The sequence below is a fragment of the Heloderma suspectum genome, chromosome 4 (assembly GCF_057233095.1).
Source record: "Heloderma suspectum isolate Gila_16-S chromosome 4, 16-S_ref, whole genome shotgun sequence".
Lineage (NCBI taxonomy): Eukaryota > Metazoa > Chordata > Lepidosauria > Squamata > Helodermatidae > Heloderma > Heloderma suspectum.
This window is the reverse complement of record NC_139461.1, coordinates 238,943,827-238,963,505: the sequence shown is the minus strand read 5'-3', so window position 1 is coordinate 238,963,505 and position 19,679 is coordinate 238,943,827. Positions and strand designations below refer to the sequence as shown.

Here is a 19,679-nt window from a genome sequence, read left to right as displayed (position 1 = left end):
GGAGGCGCTCCTTAAGATAGGCTGGGCCGGAACCATATAGGGTTTTAAAGGTCAAAACCAACACCTTGAATTTGGCCCAGAAAACAACTGGTAACCAGTGCAACCCCTTCAGCACTGGAGTGATGTGATCTCGCTGGCGGCTGCCTTTAATCAGGCGAGCCGCCGCGTTCTGTACCAGCTGCAGCTTCTGAACCGTCTTCAAGGGTAACCCCACGTAGAGCGCATTACAGTAGTCTAAACGAGAGGAGACCAGGGCATGTACTACCGATGGGAGCAGATGGTTGGGAAGGAAGGGGTGCAGCCGCCGTATCGGATGGAGTTGATACAGCGCTGTCCGGCTCACAGCTGTCACCTGAGCCTCCATGGACAGCTGGGAGTCCAAAGTGACCCCCAGGCTGCGGACCTGGTCTTTCAAGGGTAGCCGTACCCCATTCAACACCAGGTCAACATCCCCTAGCCTCCTCTTGTCTCCCACCAAAAGTACCTTGGTCTTGTCAGGGTTCAGCTTCAGTGTCAGGGTGGACACTGAGCCCATAGAATCCCAGAGTAGTTCTGATGCTGAGGAAGAGCAGTTGCTCCTGGGAGAGGAGTGCGCTCCTCTTTCCCAGGACCAACAGCTGACGGAGATTTCTCCCACCCACATTCCTAGTTTAGAAAGCAGTCCAGAGAGTGACCCAGCACAGATAGCAGACTTGGTGGATGTGCGGCACAGACGCAGAGAGCGGCGCCAAATGGAGGGCGCGGAAAAGAGGCGTAGTGCCCGGTTGGCGCTCAAAGAACGGTTGCGCCCAGAGGATCCAAGGGAAAAGGGGAGGGATTCTCCTTAGTCCTTATATTCAAGGGTCTGCCAGTAATTGCCTTTCAAACGGGGACCAACTGTTCCAACTTAGGGCATAGGGATGCTGCTGCTCAAATCTAGTTGCTACCTGTAAAGTTGTTAAGTTATAAAAGAAGAATAAAGCTTTGAAAAGAATCCCTTTGTCTGTGTTTGGACTTGGCTACTAGATTAAACTGAAAGAGCCCTCCAAGGAGCCCTTGACATTCAGCTTATTCCTCCCCATCCAGCCACTCACCGTCTCCAGACATTTGGACAGGGATTCTACGGCCAACCTTGGTGAAGATTTGAAAGAGAGGTAGAGCTGCGTGTCATCCGCATATTGATGACACTGCACCCCAAACCTCCTGATGATAGCCCCCAGCGGCTTCACATCGATGTTAAATAGCATCGGGGAGAGGATGGAACCCTGTGGCACCCCACAAGTAAGTGGCCACGGGTCTGAAACCTCCTCTCCCAGTGCTACCCTCTGGTACCTGCCGGAGAGAAAGGACCGGAACCACTGCAATACGGTGTCTCCAATGCCCAACCCCTCCAGCCAGTCCAGGAGGATACTGTGGTCAACGGTATCAAAAGCCGCTGAGAGGTCGAGGAGAACAAGGAAGGAGCATTCACCCCTATCCACAGCCCTCCTCATATCATCTACCAAGGCGACCAAGGCCGTTTCTGTCCCATGCCCAAGCCTGAAGCCCGACTGAAATGGGTCTAGATAATCAGTTTCTTCCAAGTGTGCCTTCAACTGCACCGCCACCACCCGCTCAATCACCTTGCCCAAAAATGGCAGATTTGAGACTGGGCGAAAGTTGTTCAGAACTTGAGGACCCAAGGAGGGCTTCTTTAAGAGCGGTCTTATCACTGCCTCCTTGAGGGCTGATGGCATCACTCCCTCCTCAAGGGAGGCGTTCACCACCGCCCTGATCCCCTCACCCAGTCTCTCTCTGCAGCCCAAAATGAGCCAAGATGGGCAAGGATCCAGTAAGCAGGTGGCCGGCCATACAGATGAAAGCACCTTGTCCACTTCATCAGGAGGAAGAAGCTGGAACCGATCCCACAAAACTGGTTTGCCACAGGCCGCCTCTTGCTCACTAACTGTACCCACAGCGTGCAGAGTAACACACCTAATCTGATCAATTTTATCTGCAAAGTGCCTTGCCAAGGCCTCACAGGAGGCCTTAGAATGCTCCAGTGGTTCCGGAGCCACAGGACCGACCAGGCTCTGGACCACTTGGAACATCCTCCTGGGACAGCACTCTGCAGACGCGATAGAGGCAGCATAATAGTCCTTTTTTGCTGCCTTCACCGCCAAGTGATAGGCTGAAGATACAGCTCTAGCCCGTGCCTGATCGTCTTTGGAGCGAGACTTCCGCCACCGGCGCTCTAGCCATCTCACCTCCTGTTTCAGAGCTCATAACCGCGGATTGAACCATGGTGCAGTCCTAGCCCTGTTCAGGGGGAGAGGGCGTTTCGGAGCCACCTGATCTAATGCCCCAGTGATTGCGGCATTCCAGCCACCCACCAGGGTCTCGACCGAGTGGCCGTTGGCATGCCCCAGAGAATCCCCAAGCACGTTCAGGAATCCATTTGGATCCATAAGACACCTGGGGCGGACCATTTTAATGGGTCCTCCACCCCTGCGGAGGGGTTGTGGAACCGAGAAGTCCAACGTCACCAGATAGTAATGTGAGCATGACAAGGGGGTGGTGGATATACCCCTGACTTCCAGATCACTCCCCACTTCTCCAGAAACAAACACAAGGTCTAGTGCATGACCGGCTACATGGGTGGGCCCAGTCAGAATATGGTGCAGCTCCCAGGAAGCCATGGTCTCCATGAAGTCCCGAGGTGCCCCCATGAGGGCAGCCTCTGAATGTACGTTGAAGTCCCCCAACACCAGTAAGTTAGGGGACTGTACACGCACATCAGAGACCACCTCAAGCACCTCGGCCAGGGAGTCATTCATGCAGCGGGGTGGACGGTACACGAGCAGAATCCCCAGACTGCCCTTCGGGCCCAACCTCCAGTACATGCACTCAGCAACCTTGGTCTCCCGGAGAGGGGGTCTGGTGAAGACCAAGGACTCTCACCTGGAATCTGTTCCAGGTTTCAGTCAGAACCAGGCAGAACTCTAAAGGGGCTATCCAAGGTGTTCCTTGGAACAAGGAACACCTTGGATAGCCCCTTTAGAGTTCTGCCTGGTTCTGACTGAAACCTGGAGTGGATTTACCACCCCACTGACATCGGAGCCACCAACCTCTACTGTCAGGTCCTCAGCCTGGGACACACCTGCTGCCAGCCTGACAGTACTGGGTTGGATTGATCAATGGTCTGGCTCACTAACTCAGCATCATTCGTTATCCAACATACTTTCTACAGGCTTATAATAGTCGACATGACATCCACCCTTCTTATAAGAACAACAGACATTCCTTGGAGTTTATTCTAAAGTTCTGGCCTTGTGTGTACTGGCTGAGGGTCCCAGTTTTGCCTGGTAATATTTGTGCAAACCAGCTGAGACAGTAACTGTGAGTTTATAGAAGATCCAGCAAACTGACTATGGGTGAACAGGACTTCACAAGGGAATAGAAATGCTTAGCAGTGAGATATTTAGGGCTGTTTTGCTTCTTCACCTCATTATTTCCTTCCATTTGAGAACTCACAGTTCACTCATCCAGTTCCTGCTTTTATTAGAAATGCTATTTTAAGGTGCCTGTTGCTAAGATACATTGTCAGCTCTGTGGGCTTGTCTGGGAATGATACATCCAATCAATTTAAGTAGTTTCCCCAAATTAAAATAGAATTTACAATAGGGTTTAGTGTGGTAAAAATGTCCCATTCATTCTATTCTCTCACAGTTTATAGCAAACACTTCTGGGATAAATCACCTTCAGAAAGTACATTATTTGCTGAGTGACATAAAATCTCGCACTTCAGGGGATGATCATCACAGGATCAAGAAGAATCTTTTTCTTGGTACATATTAAACAGCTAAAGTCTTCATGAACCTAAATCCCTCTGGATGTGGTAGAAGGTCCTCACTGATCCACCGTTTTAAATTGTCTGCTGCTGATTTTGGCTTAAAATGTGGCTCATTCATAGACTTGATTCACATATAATGACGACCAATATGGATTGCTGAATTGTTGGTTGTTGTTATGTGCAAACCCAGAACTATGGGTCGACTATGGGTTGTTAACCATGACCAACCTATGAAGAGAAACTAAGGTTGTGAACTGTGGGTTGTTTAAACTGTGGGTTGCCATTATGTGCAAACCCCAAACTGTGCGTTGTTCATGGGTTGTTTTGCCAAACTACAGAGGTGGCAGGCAAGAGTGGTCAAGAAAACCAGCTGCTCTACGTGCAAGTAAGACAGTGCTGCAAAGGAATGTGGGATACAGGGAGGGCATGGGTGAAGGGGGTGGGAACCAAACAACCCAGGACTGAAAAAAATATCCATGGTTTTCTCAGTTGTCTGGCAGCCAAATAATGGGTTAACTCTGGGTAAGGCAACAACCCATGGGTTAATTAAAGCATGGGTTGTCGTTAAGTGCAAACCAGATCATAGAGTTCAGGCACAACACTTCCACATCTCCATCTCAGCGATAACGAAGACTTTCCACCACAAAGCATTGCCACTTTTCTTTAATCACACTGCTTCAGGACAATTGAGCTTCCAGCCTGTCTATGAGTAGCCTGAGTACTCCTGACTAGCCCGAGTACAGCCTGAGTACTCCTGTCTATGAAGCACTTGAAAGCACATTACAGGGAAAGAGAAGATAAAAATGATCACTGTTAGTACAGGTAAATGGTTAACCTGTTGCAAGAGGCATTTGCAGTTTAAATCCACAAGAAGGTGCATGTTATCCCTACTCCTGTTCTAGGATAACTCAACCTGGACCCAGTTCTGAAAACGTAGCTTTCTGTATTTGCTCAGATGTAGAATAACTGCAGATTCCCCTTGCTTTATCCAAGTCTCAGGGAGGCAGTCTTGGCTGCTGGTTTAGTCTCCTTAATAATGTAAAGGGGGGAAATGTATGCTGTTTGTTATATTAGTTAACAAACTATACACATCAAGAGATGGTGTCGTATAGTATGTCTGGTTTGGATCTGGGAGAGCTGGGTTTCTACCCATTTGAAAAGTTAGGTGATGACCTTGGACAAGTCACTATCTTTCAGTCTAACCTACCTCACAGTATTGTTATGCTGATAAAGGGAATAACCCCGTGTATTCCACCTTGAGTTCCTTGGACAACAAGTGGGGTAGAGATGTGATAAACAAATCAGTATTGTCCCAAGCCTGAAACTCTTTCAATGGACTCTGTAGTAGATTACTGGGATGCAGCCACCAACATTCTGCTGCCCCATGTTGTATGTTCCATCCTTGCTCCAGGGTGCCATAGGCCAAACTGGCCAGTGCTGCAGCTAGGGTTGGACCTCAGGGCTGATGTCCATGGCCCCTGCAGCACAGGGGTCTCCCAAATGACCATCCAGGATGTGGCAGGTGATGAAGGCAGTGGCAAACAGGCCCCACATCAGCACCTGGACCAGCATGGGCATGCTGGGGCTCACTGGGACTGACGCTGCTCACTGCAGCATTCTTTCCTTCTTCATATCTATATCTAATTATAACCAGAAGGTAGCCAGCCAGGCATGGACATGGTTACAGACACTCATTTTATTATTTTTACTTAATTATTTCTACAACAAAATGGTGCTTACACCCAAGTAAATATGTTTAGCATCAGGGTAGCAGGAGCGAAGATAGCCATGATGGTGCTATCATTTAAATGCATTTAAAATGCAAAACTGCTCATACTCAGAATATTTCTTATTTTTAAGGTTGGCAAACAATTTTGGTTTGCGGGGGTGGGGTTGCTCCAACATATCAGGAATTAAGTAGCAGTTGTAACACATGGAATGGGGCGGGGAGAAGAGAATCATTAATTGTGCCCTTCACAACTGAAGTAATGCACATGGCCATCTAAAGGGAGGGGGGAGAAGACCATTAAGTCCAAGGTCTAATATGACTTAGCTGTACCATTGAAACTGGCAAATGGCTAAGGAAATCTTCTACCATACTTCTGAGGAAAGTTACACAAAAGTCTTGCAGATAATTAAGTAGGTATGGAAGGTGACAAAAAAGCATTAGTAAGGGATAATTTTAGTGTCAGGTGTACAATACAATAGATCCCATTTCATCTGTGGATATCAGAATAAGCTTGCCTATTGTACATGCCCTTTATACACCATTCAGGCTTGAAACTGAAAATAGTCCTGAAAAAGTATTAAAATCATCAGCCATTTATTTCTCAGCAGAGGGCATCAGAGATTATTCCAATGTTAATGGAATCACTTGTCAGTACATGAACTTGTTAGGGAATTTTAGGATCTTTTGTTTAATCCATTCGTATGCTACATCAAGATCAATACACAACTATTTGATCAATATACAACTGGCTGCAGTCCTTATTGCCTTTGACCTTGGTCCTGTGTCCAACTGATTTTCACTAGCTAATTCACTGGCTTGTCACATTGTAAAATATAGCCAGTGAGTAAGTGCCAAGAATTGTATCCAGCCCTGCTCTGTTTCCTCTGTGCTGGGAGGGTCATGATAAGTTAATAACCACCAAGAGCAACATTGCCTGATCGTGTTTGGTCCCAGCCTTCAAGGAACTGTACATCAGTAAGGGTTCCACCCTTAAAGGTGGTCAAAAAATAGTCTTAAATAAATAAAAAAAAATATGTACGAAGCAGCTTCTAGCTTCTTCGTCCATTGTTGGTTCAGCTCTGCATTCTTGCTTAGGTGTCTCTTCCTTGTTCTGCACTACCTGAATTTTGAGTTCTTGCCTGGTGCAAGGTTTTGGAAGATCCTTTGCTCCTTCTGGTGAAAAGGTGGTGAGCAAAATCAAGATCATATGAAATTATATGAAATAAATAATAATGATAAATTAATAATTTTTAAAAAATGAATGTAGTTTGCAGACTTCCTTATTTTGCTTAAAGGAGCAGTGCTGTGCTCACAAGACAGTTTAAATGTTGGGAGAGAGATGTTCAGTCTCCACTTTGAGCCTAGCCTTTTCCTTTTGCTGTGATCTTGCATGACGGGAAAACTTCCTGACTGTTAGAGCAATAGAAAAGGGAACCAATTCCCTAGGGAGGTGGTGGGCTGTCCCACACTGGAGGCATTCAAGATGAGGCTGGATAGCCGTCTGTCAGGGTTGCTCTGACTTGGATTCCTGCACTGAGCAGGGGTTGGACTTGATGATCTTATAGGCCCCTTCCAACCCTACTATTCTATGATTCTGTAATTCTATGAAGAGCTGGGTTGATGTGGTACAAAGCAGAAGAGCTGCTGTGGGAAGTGGATTCAGTTCTCCAGGCCCAAACTTGTTTCTCTCAGATTCCAGGTGATATATCAGATCAAACCATGTGCTAAAGCACAGTCAAAATTGTATTGTTTTAGCATTTAACATACTTGAACAGACACAAGTCCATTCTATGCTATTAAGGGCATTTTCAGCACCTGGTGATGGCATTTCTGACTGAGTTCTTAATCATGGTTGATGATACTTCAAATGTTTTGATTAAAATTCTGTCCTTTCTGAAAGCCGGATGGATCAAGGTGTATATACTTGCACAAAATGCTGTTCAGTTGACTTGCTGAAATTAACAGTTTATCCTCTATGTCAGAGAAATGGGATTCTTGTATTTGACTTCAGATAAGTATTTACCAGGCTTAGGAATAATGGTTATCTTAACTTCAAGACTATGAAATACCGCTCTTGTTGTTTTTAAAATTCAGAATGAGAAAAACCCAGTACATTTTGGGACTGATATATTTCATACATTTTTTAGAAACCCTGTGGAACAGCAATCCAAGTTGGAACTTTGTTGTACCTTTTAAGAGGTGTTTCAACCATTTGCCTTTATAATAGAGGCATCCATATACATCATATTGGTGACTAAAATGTTAGGAATTCGTGTGGAAGATATAAATAGCTCTACTAACCTTTTAGAGGGATTGTCTGAATTATTCAAATTCATATAACACTTTTTGAGCTGTTGTGGGTGATAACGACCCATCTGGCTTTGTAACAGGAAAACTTAATTTAGCTAAGTATGGGTTATAGCACAATCCCATGCACATTGACTCAGAAGTAAGCTCCACTGTGTTCAGTGAGTTACCCAAGTAAGTGTGGATAGGATTGCAATCTTAGATGAGCTAAAAATGATCCGTTCCCTTCTGGAGTCCCATTGTTCTTAAAATTTAAGGCCATAAAGGCCATTGGGCCAGAAGCCAATCTGAAATAGCACACATGATTCCATCTAAAAGGCTCTTTTTCCCCATCTTCCTTCTGGTTCCCTTTTCAAATGTTTCTTAATTCTATCCCAAAGGTCATTATGTTCCTAGATTCTCCTAACATCTGTCAGGGATGCTTTGACTTGGATTCCTGCATTGAGCAGGGGGTTGGACTCAGTGGTCTTGTAGGCCCCTTCCAACCCTACTATTCTATGATTCTGATTCTATGAACAGCAAAATATTATCTCTACGCTCAGAGAGTAGCTGCATGTGATCACTTTCCATCACTTAAGAAAAACGTGACCTTGTCTATGCAAACAGGCACGTTTTAAAAACAAAGGAGAAGAAAGTACAAATTATTCCATTCATGGTTCATCATGGCATCCATTTTGCTTCCATGCTGGTGAACCTCCACTGGGCCATATCAGCTGGAAGAGCACAATTATCCATTATATAATCAATATGAGATATGACAGTCTGTAAAACATACACCACATAACAGTCTGGCTGCCATGTTTCACAGTAGCTGAAGTTTTCAGGCACTGTTCAAGGGCAGCCCCACATAGAGTGTGTTATAGTAATCTAAATGTGAGGTTATAAAGACATGGGTCACTGTGGCCAGATCCACCTTCCCCAGAAAAAGACATAACTGCTGCGCCAGCTGAAGCTGGGTAAAGGCACTCCTGGCCACTGCTGCCACCTGACAATCTAGGAGCAGCACTGAATCCAAGAGCACCCCCAAGAGCATACCGCATCCTTCAGAGGGAGTGCTACCCCATCCAGAACAGGGTGGCCTCCTAATTGCAAGGCAGCCTGTTTAGTGACAGCAGGACCTCTCTCTCATCTGGATTGAGCCTCGGTTTGCTCACCCACACACTGCCCGCCCCCAGACATTGGTTCAGGGCTTCCTCCACCGCCTCCTTGGCATCAGTTGAAAAGGAGAGAAAGAGCTGGGTGTGTTCAACATGGGAGAAATGGGCTTGAGTGGCATTTTTTGGCAGAAAGGCAGGATACAAATAAAATAAACATTTGTGAGATTCAGCTATACTCAGTGAATCTGATTGCACCCTCTTCTGGGTTTTTTTTTCAATCAGCTTGTGATGCATACACAAGATCACAGGATCCTCTGAGCTAGCTGATCCATTGTAAGTTCCATCCCTTGGTTCTGTACTCATGGCCATTAAAGCAGATTAGAACTCGACATTTTACTCATAAGCATTCATTGAAAATGGGGGGAAATCCACCCTTTTATCTGCCCTGTTCTTGAATACAACAGAGGTTCAAGAATGCAAAGTGATCTTGTGTATTTGCCCATATATCTTGGCAATAGGGTCACGTGCAAGCTTTGTATAATTGATTACCTGGCCTGACCGATTTACAAATCTCTCCATCCTAGTGTCTGTGGGTTGCTATGCATTATGGAACAGGTATTACATTCAAGAGCTTGAATTGCTCCTAACAGTATACAGTCAGGAATATGCAGGTGAAAACTGCTTTCGAACGACCTCCTTTATGGTCCCATTTAGACATATTTTCAAGGAAACCAAATGGCATAATTCTTTAAAAAGTTTAGTGTTGGGTTCTTGTTGAGTGTAAACTGCCAAGGTTTCACTCAAGTCAGTGGGGTTCTACTGGTTTGCATTAGCTGAGGACCTCTATTGAAAGACAGCAGCTCTCGAATGTAGAGGTGGAGTAATGAATGGCTTTCCACACAGTACCAAACATTCTGCAGATACTATCTGTTGTAAAACTGTCATGGGCAATTTAGCAGAAGATTCCTGGCCATCCCACTTGCTTTGATAACGTCATCAGCTATGAGATAACCTTGCTGCTTTCTGCTCTCATATAAGAACTGCCAAAGCCTGACTAGTTATTTAATGCCACTGTATTTTAAGCTAAATAGCTCCTGACACATTGTTGGCACTAAGCAGAAGTTACAGTAGTAAACTATTGCAAATCTTCAGACTTCCATAGATGTGAGACAAAAAGGAGGAATGAGTATGAAAGGCAACTGGATGTTGAATTGCCTTATAGCATGTGTAGGCAACTCAATGCCCTCCAGATGTTTTGGACTACAAGTCCTAGAAGCCAGCCAACATGGCCAATGATCAGGGATTATGGAAGCTGAAGTCCAAAACATCTCAAGGACACCAGGTTGACTTACTCCCTGCCTTGTACACTAGAGCACTGTGGGAATACAACCATTTCTTAGTTTTTACTGGATATACCCAAGGCTATGTACAGTCTGCATTAAACACAAATTAAAATTCTGCCAAAGCTATCTTCTGCACCAAGCAAACCTTCAACCAGTGGAGGCTGGTGGCTCTGATGTCAGTGGGGCAGTGAATCTGCTCCAGGTTTCAATTAGAACCAGTCAGAACTCTAAAGGAGCTATCCACGGTGCACCTTGGATAGCTGTATCAGCTATGCAAAGTAAGCAAATATGCATATTTTGTATTATTTATTTTGCTTCTGCCAGTCACATATAGTGGCAAAGAGTTCTACAGAACATTGAAGTCCTGCCTCCTGTATGTCCTCTTCAACCCTACTTTCACTTGGATTCCAAGATCTTCCCAGTCATTGCCTGCACATGTTCAAGCCTGAAGGACTAGGAACTTGGTCTTCTTTTAAAATGAAAGCTGAGGTTCTCAGATACTTCAGTTCTGTAACCATTTCTCCATGATGCAGTTGCAGAATGATGGTGCACGCAGCCCTGGATATATCAACAACAGAGGAAGTGGAGATGTTGCATGTTTTCATTTCTGTTTGCTTTCTGTTTTGTTTTGCAGGTCTTGCAGAGCACCAGGATCTGGGGTCTGGTCTCCAAAGCCAGCACCTGCCCTTTCAGATACCCCCTCCATCTTGTCTGCACAAAGCCCTTCCTAGAGTAGGAGTGGCTCAGTCAGATAATCCCAATGCCTAAGAACAGCAAAGTGACCCAGCGGGAACAAAGCACCGAGCCAGTCACAGAATCGGTGGCTGACCTACTGGCCCTTGAGGAGCCTGTGGACTATAGGCACAGTGTCTTAAATGTGGCTGCAGACAACTGGAACAAACAGCAGGATGGGGAGGAACCTGGCGAGGACAGGCCAGCGTGGAACAGCAAACTGCAGTACATATTGGCTCAGATTGGCTACTCTGTGGGGCTGGGGAACGTCTGGCGGTTTCCATATTTGTGTCAAAAGAATGGTGGAGGTAAGTGACACAGGAGGAAGGTATATAATGGACTCCTGTTATAAGCACATCCCCTGCTTTCCTGCTCTAATATAGATGAAGGGAGTATAGGCCTGGAGGCCATTGGATGCTGCCTCATATCAAATCAGACCACACATATACCATGTCAGACCATAGAAGGTATTGTCTATACTAGTGATGGGGAACCGGTGGCCCTCCAGATGTTGCTGAAGACCACCTCACATCAGCCCCAGCCAGTATTGCCAATGGTCAGGGCTGCTGGGAGCTGTAGTCCAATAACATCTGGAGGGCCACAAGTTCCCCTGGTCTACACTGATTGGCATAGGCTCTCCAGGGTTTCAGACATAAATCTTTCCCAGCTCTACCTGGAAATGCTAGGAAAAGCTCTTCCCTTGGACCGATAGCTAGATATGTTAGGTGGTTCCTAGAGTGTTGGCCCTAGTGGATTTTTCTTGTCACTAGTTTGTATTATCTGGGGGGCTCATTGAAATGACAATGAGCAGCTGTAATCCTGCATCAAACGTTTCTTGCATTTATTTATACAAACCGAGATTATTTATTGAGCTTACTCTGTGACTCCATTGTACTTGGCAAGTAAGCTCCCTTTCCTGTTAGTTAGTATGCAAATACTACTGACATGGTGGCATACTGCTAACTAGGTAAAGATAATAAGGGTGTAGTCCTATGGTTGTGTTCCTTGCTGCTTGGAAGCCCCCGAACTCGGAGGCTTCCGAGATTCCTGTGCCCTGCTGGGCTGAACCTGGCAGGGCAGGAGAAGCGGCAGAGGCGATCTTTGCCTCCCCATCCTCAGATCTCTGTTCTTTTTGCAAGATGGGCTTTTCAGCCCATGTAGTGAGGGTGCCTCAGGCAGAGCGGGAAGGACGCTGGAGGAGGCACAGGATCAATAATATCCTGGCCTCTCCAGACTCCTCCCTCCCCCGCCCACTGGAATGCGTCCCACTTCCACCTCTCCGAGGTCGATTTTCCAGCTGCAGAGAGGCAGCCAGCATGGTTTTCTCCATGCCAGCTCCGAGGGACAGGGGGTGGATCTCCAGCTCCCTCTTCTGAAGTTGGAGCACTGTCTCTCACCTCAGAAGTGGTTTTACAAGCCATCCAATCGTCCCTGGGTCACTTGCCCAGGGACAATACGGTTGCTCTCTAGGTGAGATAACAAAAGACTGCCAGATTATCCTGGGATTGTTTCTTATTTATAATTAGCCTTGCATTTATTCCTTGATTGTGTACACAAATCCATGGCTGAAGCAAATTAAACCATTATTAACTCAAAATATATGAATGCATGAAGAAGCCCTTAGTATTAAAGGCATTTCTCTGAAGCTAGGTCATTATTTAATGTAGATTAACTCAGACAAGTCTTCTGGTGGTTTAAATTTGCCTAGTTCAGTTGGGAGTCTGTGAGCCAGGATGCAGTGACATCACTAATTTGCTTCTTTTTATCTAGTACAGAAGATAGCATAGTTGGGAATGAATACTGTGGCTGAGTTCCTGGATTCTGAGTTTTCTGGCTCATGTTTGGTGAACGTCACCCAGACTATCCCCTCTAACCCACCAGCACCAAGTGCAGTTGTAGGGCCAGTGTCAGACTATTTTCTGGACTACGTTCAAGTGACCTGGCTGCCTCTGTTCTTTCCTGTCCTTCACAGGCAGAATCTGACCCACTGATCTAACCCTCCTGTGCCTTTTAATGGCTGCATAACTTAAAAAATAACTTTAAAAATCAATAGGTGATGTTTTTCCAAGCCCGGGATGTAGTGATGGGAGAAAGCTGTACTTGCTGAATTTTGGCATGTCACATAGTAGTTAAAATTGCAGGAGTTCCACCAGGACAAAAAACGCCGTGGCAGCCCTACTCAGCACCTTGGAAGAGCTGGCCTTAAAGAGCATTATGCCACAGCCCTTCAGAAAGTGTAGGATGGGGCGTTGAACGTCTTTCTGCCCAATGGCTGAATTCAGTTTTGGAGAAGCCCTCGGGGGCCGCGTTCTAGTGGTGGGCGGGGCCAAAGGCAAAGGAGCAGGGCCAAAATACCACGAATACCAGCATATTGTAGCTTAAAGCTCTTACTGACTACACTTTAGGGAAGGCATTTCAACCTTTTAGAATGGGAAAAATGTGCAAAAGCATGGAAAACATCCAACAGCCAGGGGAAAGAGGTGGGGCCAGGAGGAAAGGGCATGGATTGGTAGGCTGGATTTGGCCCATGGCCCTGAGATTCAGCACCCCTGGTGTAGGAGGACAAAAGCTTCAAGACTTTTTAACCAGCCACTTCATACTTCGCCCTTCCTTAAGAGCTAGATTTTCTTGACGTAGAATCTGTTCAGCAGAACAGGAGTCTGCCTCCCCTTCACAAATATAGGAGTGGTAGGGGATTCCCTTTTGGCAGTTCCATTCCTGCTTTGTGTCACAATTGGGGATATACAGATTGTGTAAAATCCATTCTGTCTGTGTTTCACGGATTGTCAGGTGCCTTTCATCCTGCAGTCCATCCATGGATGGAATCAAATTTATTTTAGTTCCCTAATTTGCACAAATGTGCATTTGCACAAATCCACACTTGCAAAAATGTGCAGATTCCTGCAAAATGTGCAAAATCCCCCCAAATGTGTGATTTCATGCTTTAGCCTAGGGGGAAAACACACATTTTTGGCTGCTTTTTATTTTTTGCATTTTTGATGAAATTTGTGCAAAATTGGGAAAGTTAGAAAAACAATCCGCAAGTTGGCGGACTCTGCCCAACAGTGGGAAAGGTGGTCCGCTGTGTAATCTGCCAGTTGGATTAATCAAAATCCAAACTCATTTGGTTCCGTTGCGGGTTTCTCCAACATCCCTAGTCACAATATATCATTCAGCACTTTCTACTTCAAGAAATCTGAGTTCATGAAAAATACCTGTGGTTTCTTTAATAAGTCTGTATCTTGAGTTACCTTTACCCTCTGGGTCTGCTTATTTATTTCCTCAATTCTCACTCCCTGTCGAACTTGATGGACATTATCTTGCTGGTTCATGGCACTGAAAGCAACCAACACAGATAAAATTAAAGATGACTTTGTGCACTTTCAGCATTTAAATAACAACTGTGCTGGTACTGGTCAGAAAGAGAATGTGTAGATGCAGTCTCTGTTTCTGAATCCCAGAAGGTGTAAAGATTAGGTAGATCCATTAGCTACATCAGATAACGCTAGCTGAAGCTCTGGTCAAAACAGAATGGTGGTGTTGCTCCTGATGTACCTTACATGAGACCAAAGATGCCACCATCTAGCACAATCTTGGTGGTTAAATAAATGCCAAATCATTATCATCATCAGTCTTCATGACAGGAAGTAGATTTTGGGGTGGCTGTTGGAGATGAAATACGGAAATAAATGTGAGGAAGTGGCTATGGATTCTCTCTTTATATAAACGTAAAAGAAGCTTGATTCAAATGTATGTATTGCTGATATTTAACCCCATCAAAACTGCTGAAATAGACTTTAGATTAAGTTTAAAATGTTGGTGAGGTTGTGATGAGTGCAGGAATTGGTTTCATATGTGGTGGACTTGCACATTTGTGAAATTTCTGGAAGGGAGTAATTCATTAGGAAATACTTCATTTTGGAAGGATGTAATGAGAGTAACTGATCATATTTATCCATAGACATGCTGGAAAATGCTGTGATCATTACTTTAGGTTATTTAAGAGAATTTGTTCCACTTAATTTGAAGATCTACCTGCAGATCTATTAAGAACATCAGAAGAACCATGCTGGATCAGACCAAAGGCCTGTCTAGTCCAACATTCTGTTCCCACAGTGGCCAAATGCATGCAGTTACTTGGTCAGTGATGTACTTTTTGTGTTAAAAACATTGGTTGGATCCAATGTTAGTCTTACTTAGAGCAGACCCATTGAAATGAATGGGTCTTAAGTTAGACTAGCATTAGATACAGCCCACTGCTGCTATATGTGATGGTAGCAAATTTTGTGTTTATTTTTCTCAGTAATAAAACGTGCATATATCTGACGGAGCAAACAGCTTTCCATTAGAAAGAGGGAGCCACTGGGCCAATTTTTAGGAACACTGCGTGCTTAAGAGCTTAGAAAATGAAGAGCCAGCATAGCCGGCGGTGAGGGGAGTTGCAGTCCAACAACATCTGGAAGGCAACAAGTTGCCCACCCCTGCTCTAATTGTATCTGTTACCCCAGCCTTCCCCAACCTGGTGCCTTCCAAATCTGTTGGACTACAACTCCCAGCATCCCTAATGATTGGCCATGCTAGCTGGGGCTGATGAGAGGAAGTCCAAAACTTCTGGAGGGCACCAACTTGGGGAAAGTTGGAATAACCTCTTACCATACCAGCTTTCTCCCCTATGTACACTGATTGCTGCTGGTGTGTGCTGAGTTCGCAGCTAGTACCTACCCGCCAACCCATTTGTTTCCAACACTGAGGTTTCGCCTGTTCCTAATTGGTTCTGGCTCAGTTTATAAGGGGTATTGTGGCATACTCTTATTTGTGACTGAAGCTGGTGTTTTATGCTGAATCATTTCACATTTTAACATCTGTTTATATTATTTTTTAAAAAAATCTATAAACTTATAAACTGGATGCACTGTCATTGTTTGTTTTGTTTTGGAGTATCTGCCAACTGTCTTCTCTGTTCTTGGAACTGAAATTCTGGAAACTGTAGCATGTCAGGGTCAGTGGGGTTCAGAGCAAGACAACAGTATAGTCAAAGGCAGGCTGGGGGTCAGGTTCCAGAGCAGGCAGACAAGTAAGGTGAGATGGAGTGGCGGGGAGGGCTCCGTGGCTACTCATGGAGAAGAATTGCTCAAAGCCGGGAGCCAAGCCTGGAGCAACAGTGACATAGGGCCAGCAAGGCCCCTGCTGCTTCGTCTAGTCACCTGGTCTGGCTGGGTTGGAGAGTCACGGGACCATCTCTAGCCATGGCAGGGGTGGTGCTGCAGCACAGCAGAGGCTGGGGTGGTAACTCCCTTTATCTGAGGGCCTAACTAAATGTGGCATTGGCCATGTGTTCAAACAAGCATACTTAACCTGCCCGCTTCTATTTAGGAGGAAAAACATGGTTCTCCCAGTCCCAACTGGGGCTCTGCACAGGTTTCCTACAGAAAATCATCCCCTACCTAGCTGCTGTTTTTCCTGCAGGGTGGTGTTTGGGCTAACCAGCTGTTTGGGGGCAAAAAGCAGCCAGTAGCAAGTGGTTTTTCAGCAGAAAAATGGCTCAGGTTCTGATCAGGAGCACATACCAGACTGGGGCCTTTTTCTCCAAATAAAAGGGATTGGGCTAAGCACACTTGCTGAACTAACAACATTGTAGTTTGGCCTTGGGAGCTGGCCCAGTGGTGCTGGGAGCACGGTGCTTAGGTTCTGCTGCCTGAGTGCCTGGCTCAATCCCCCTGGCACCTTACGGTGCATTTGTGGAGTGGAATGGTATCTGCCCATTTAATGTATACATATATGACATTAAATATTAGATACTGTTTTCTAGGTAGCAGAGAAGGCATATTTTGAGGTTAATGTCTCCATTGTATTTTGGTAGGGGATGCTAGTTGATCCGATGGAACATTCACTCATTTGTCTTGCTCATCCCCATCCAATAAATCCTTTGATTATTTCATCAAACAATGATCTTTGTTTCCCTCAGAGAGATGTTGGCTGCAGTACTCCTGAATTGGTGGGCATACACAGCAGAAGTACTTGTATTTATGTAACTTCAAACAGCTGGCTCATTAGCTGTATTTTGGGTACAGCAACCTGCACTGTGGTGCATTGTGAGATATAATGTTGGGTTAAAGGGTTGCTGTCTTGAAACGTCTCCCGTTGATGCTTATTCAGAAGTATATCCCCGTGAGGTCCTCGGGGTACTTCCAGATGGACGGCTCCTAGCATTCCCACTTAAAAAGCATTATACAGCTATGCTGCCTTTTCCTCCTTAACGTATTCTCTGTGGGAAAGAAAAAGACAGAAGAAACAGTGAGAAAAAGCAGGAGGGTTACAAACAGACAATATCATCTGGAGCTCCTGTAAAATTCTGTGAATGAGGCAGGGTAATTGCACAATAAAGGTTTTGTCTGCAAGCACCCATGCAGATAAGAGAGCAATCCATGGTCCCTGTGAGGGTGTCCCAGGAGCCCGAGGCCATACATTGGGGTGGGCAACTTGTGGTCCTCCAGATGTTTTGGCCTACAACTTCCATCAGTCCTAGCCAACATAGTCAATGGCAAGGGATCATGGAAGTTGTAGGCTAAAAATCTGGAGGGCCACAAGTTGCCCACCACTGCCATAGCCAGAGCTACGACCTCCGGGGCAGTGATTTTGTTTTTATCTGCCGAAAGCCTCTGCCATTAGTTTTAACTGGCATTTGATCATGTTTACTGTTGCTGCTCTTTTTATTCTTTTGGATTGCAGTCCTAAACACACTTACTAGAGAGCAAGCTCCATTGAACACAGTGGGGCTTACTTTTGAGGATAAATCCTTAGGATTGCATTGTTAGTCATGCAGTGATGTAGTGGATTTGATTTGCTCTGTTTTAAAGCGTTTTTGTCATTACTAATAGTTCTTTTTAGCCACCCTGAAAATTTGTTTAAAAATTAACAAGCAGGATATAGAATTTTTGAAATAAATACATAATACAAGGTGCTGTACCCACTTACCTGGGAGCAAGTCTTATTGAACTCAGTGAGACTTACTTCTGGGTAGACATGGATTGTACTGATATTGGCCCAGATGTTTGTATTTTGGCCTTCCTGTGCTAAAGATCAGAACTTCACAAAACTTCACATATAAAACTATTTTTTAAAGATGTGCTTAATAGCAATGGGCTGAATGGGCTCAGCAGTCATATTGCCATGGATGAGCTTTATGTAGAACTAGGTTGTACAGAAAGTAGATCTCCAGATGTTTTGGACTTCAACTCACAGCATTCCTGACCATTGGCCATGCTGGCAGGGGCTTCTGGGAGTTGAAGTCCAAAACGTCAGGAGATCTATGCTCTGCCCACCCTTGATGCAAAGTACTGGGATTCAGTTTAAGGCAGCCAGTGCTAATACAGTGCTAATGCTAATTGCTTTCAGGGAGTTATATTTGTAGCCCAGGAATCTTTTCCTAAAGGGGAAGAAACTTTGCTTTGATCAGAATGTTCTCAGATTCAGGACTGGGAGATCACACAGCTGCGTGAAGGATTTCTTCAGGGGGACTTGCTGAGATACTGTTGAGTTGTGTCCAAAGTTAAGTCTGGGATATTGTGGTGGGTGTGCTTAATTGTTTCATGCCTGCTTATCTGACTCCCCAGAATGTGGAGCAGAATCAGAATCCTGCCTACACAGCTTTCCTGTCTGTTAGAATTATGAATGTGCCTGGAATATTGATTTTTTTTGCTTTGAGTTATTGCTCAACAGCTCAGACTTCCAGCCGGAATGTTTTTGGCCTCTCTGGTCAGCTATTTATGCTTCTCAGACTGCCCATTTCATTCCACTCTCTCCAGTTAACGAGAGATTAATGGTACTGCTATTTAAGGATAGCCCTTTGTGAAGAATTTTCATCTAACACTTCCAGGAATTGTTCTCTAAGCATATAGCAGTCACTGCAACAACAGTTGTAAAGGCCTCTTATAATTACACTGCATATGCATGTATATTTGAGGTATTAAAGGGGTGTGCACGTGTGCATGCGTGTGCACTTATATGAGTGATTCCGTGTATGTGGTAGCTGTGTAACCCCTCTCTCTATTGTCATGGTACTAGGATACATTTAGGTACTCCATGTAATGCTTAGAGCAGCCTTCCCCAACCTGGTGCCCTCCAGATCTTTTGGACTTCAACTCCCATCAGCCCCATCCAGCATTGCCAGTGGTCAGGAATTCTGGGAATTGTAGTCCGAATCATCTGGAGGACACTAGGTTGGGGGAGGCTGGCTTGGAAGCAAATACTACTTTTAGCAGAACATTTTATGTATTTTTCATAAAAGCGGACATGGAGGGCTGTTCGTAGGTTTGGGGCAGCCTGTGGTGCCCCCCGCATCCTCCTCTGTCCCTATTCCTTGCCTCCCCACTGGGTCCAAACCTCACCACTGTGCTGCCCAGAGAGCAGATGACTAAGGAAATGCAATCAGTTGCTGATCCTTGCAGTCGCCACTTTCTTGGGTGGGCACGAGCAACAACTGTACTGCCTGCCCTCTGGGTGGGGAGGAGAGGGGGTGGGAAGAGAAGCACGGAAGAGTGGGCTAACCCACAAACTTGAGGGGCTAAACCTCCCAGGTGCCCCTTGCTGCTGCTCCTCCGCACCTGGTCAGGGTTTGGTGCTCATGGCTTCTTCTTACGTTTTGAGGCTCAGCTGCTGCC

General features: G+C 45.4%; 1 protein-coding gene across 1 annotated transcript in view; it reads left to right on the top strand.

Annotated features, from left to right (window-relative positions):
* Positions 1–19,679, top strand: part of SLC6A17 (solute carrier family 6 member 17) — a 50,925-nt gene that overhangs the window by 8,727 nt on the left and 22,519 nt on the right. Inside the window, exon 2 of the mRNA XM_084852851.1 lies at positions 10,922–11,327. Coding sequence (XP_084708977.1) covers positions 11,048–11,327 — 280 coding nt within the window. The 5' untranslated portion in view covers positions 10,922–11,047. The remainder of the gene's footprint in view (positions 1–10,921; positions 11,328–19,679) is intronic.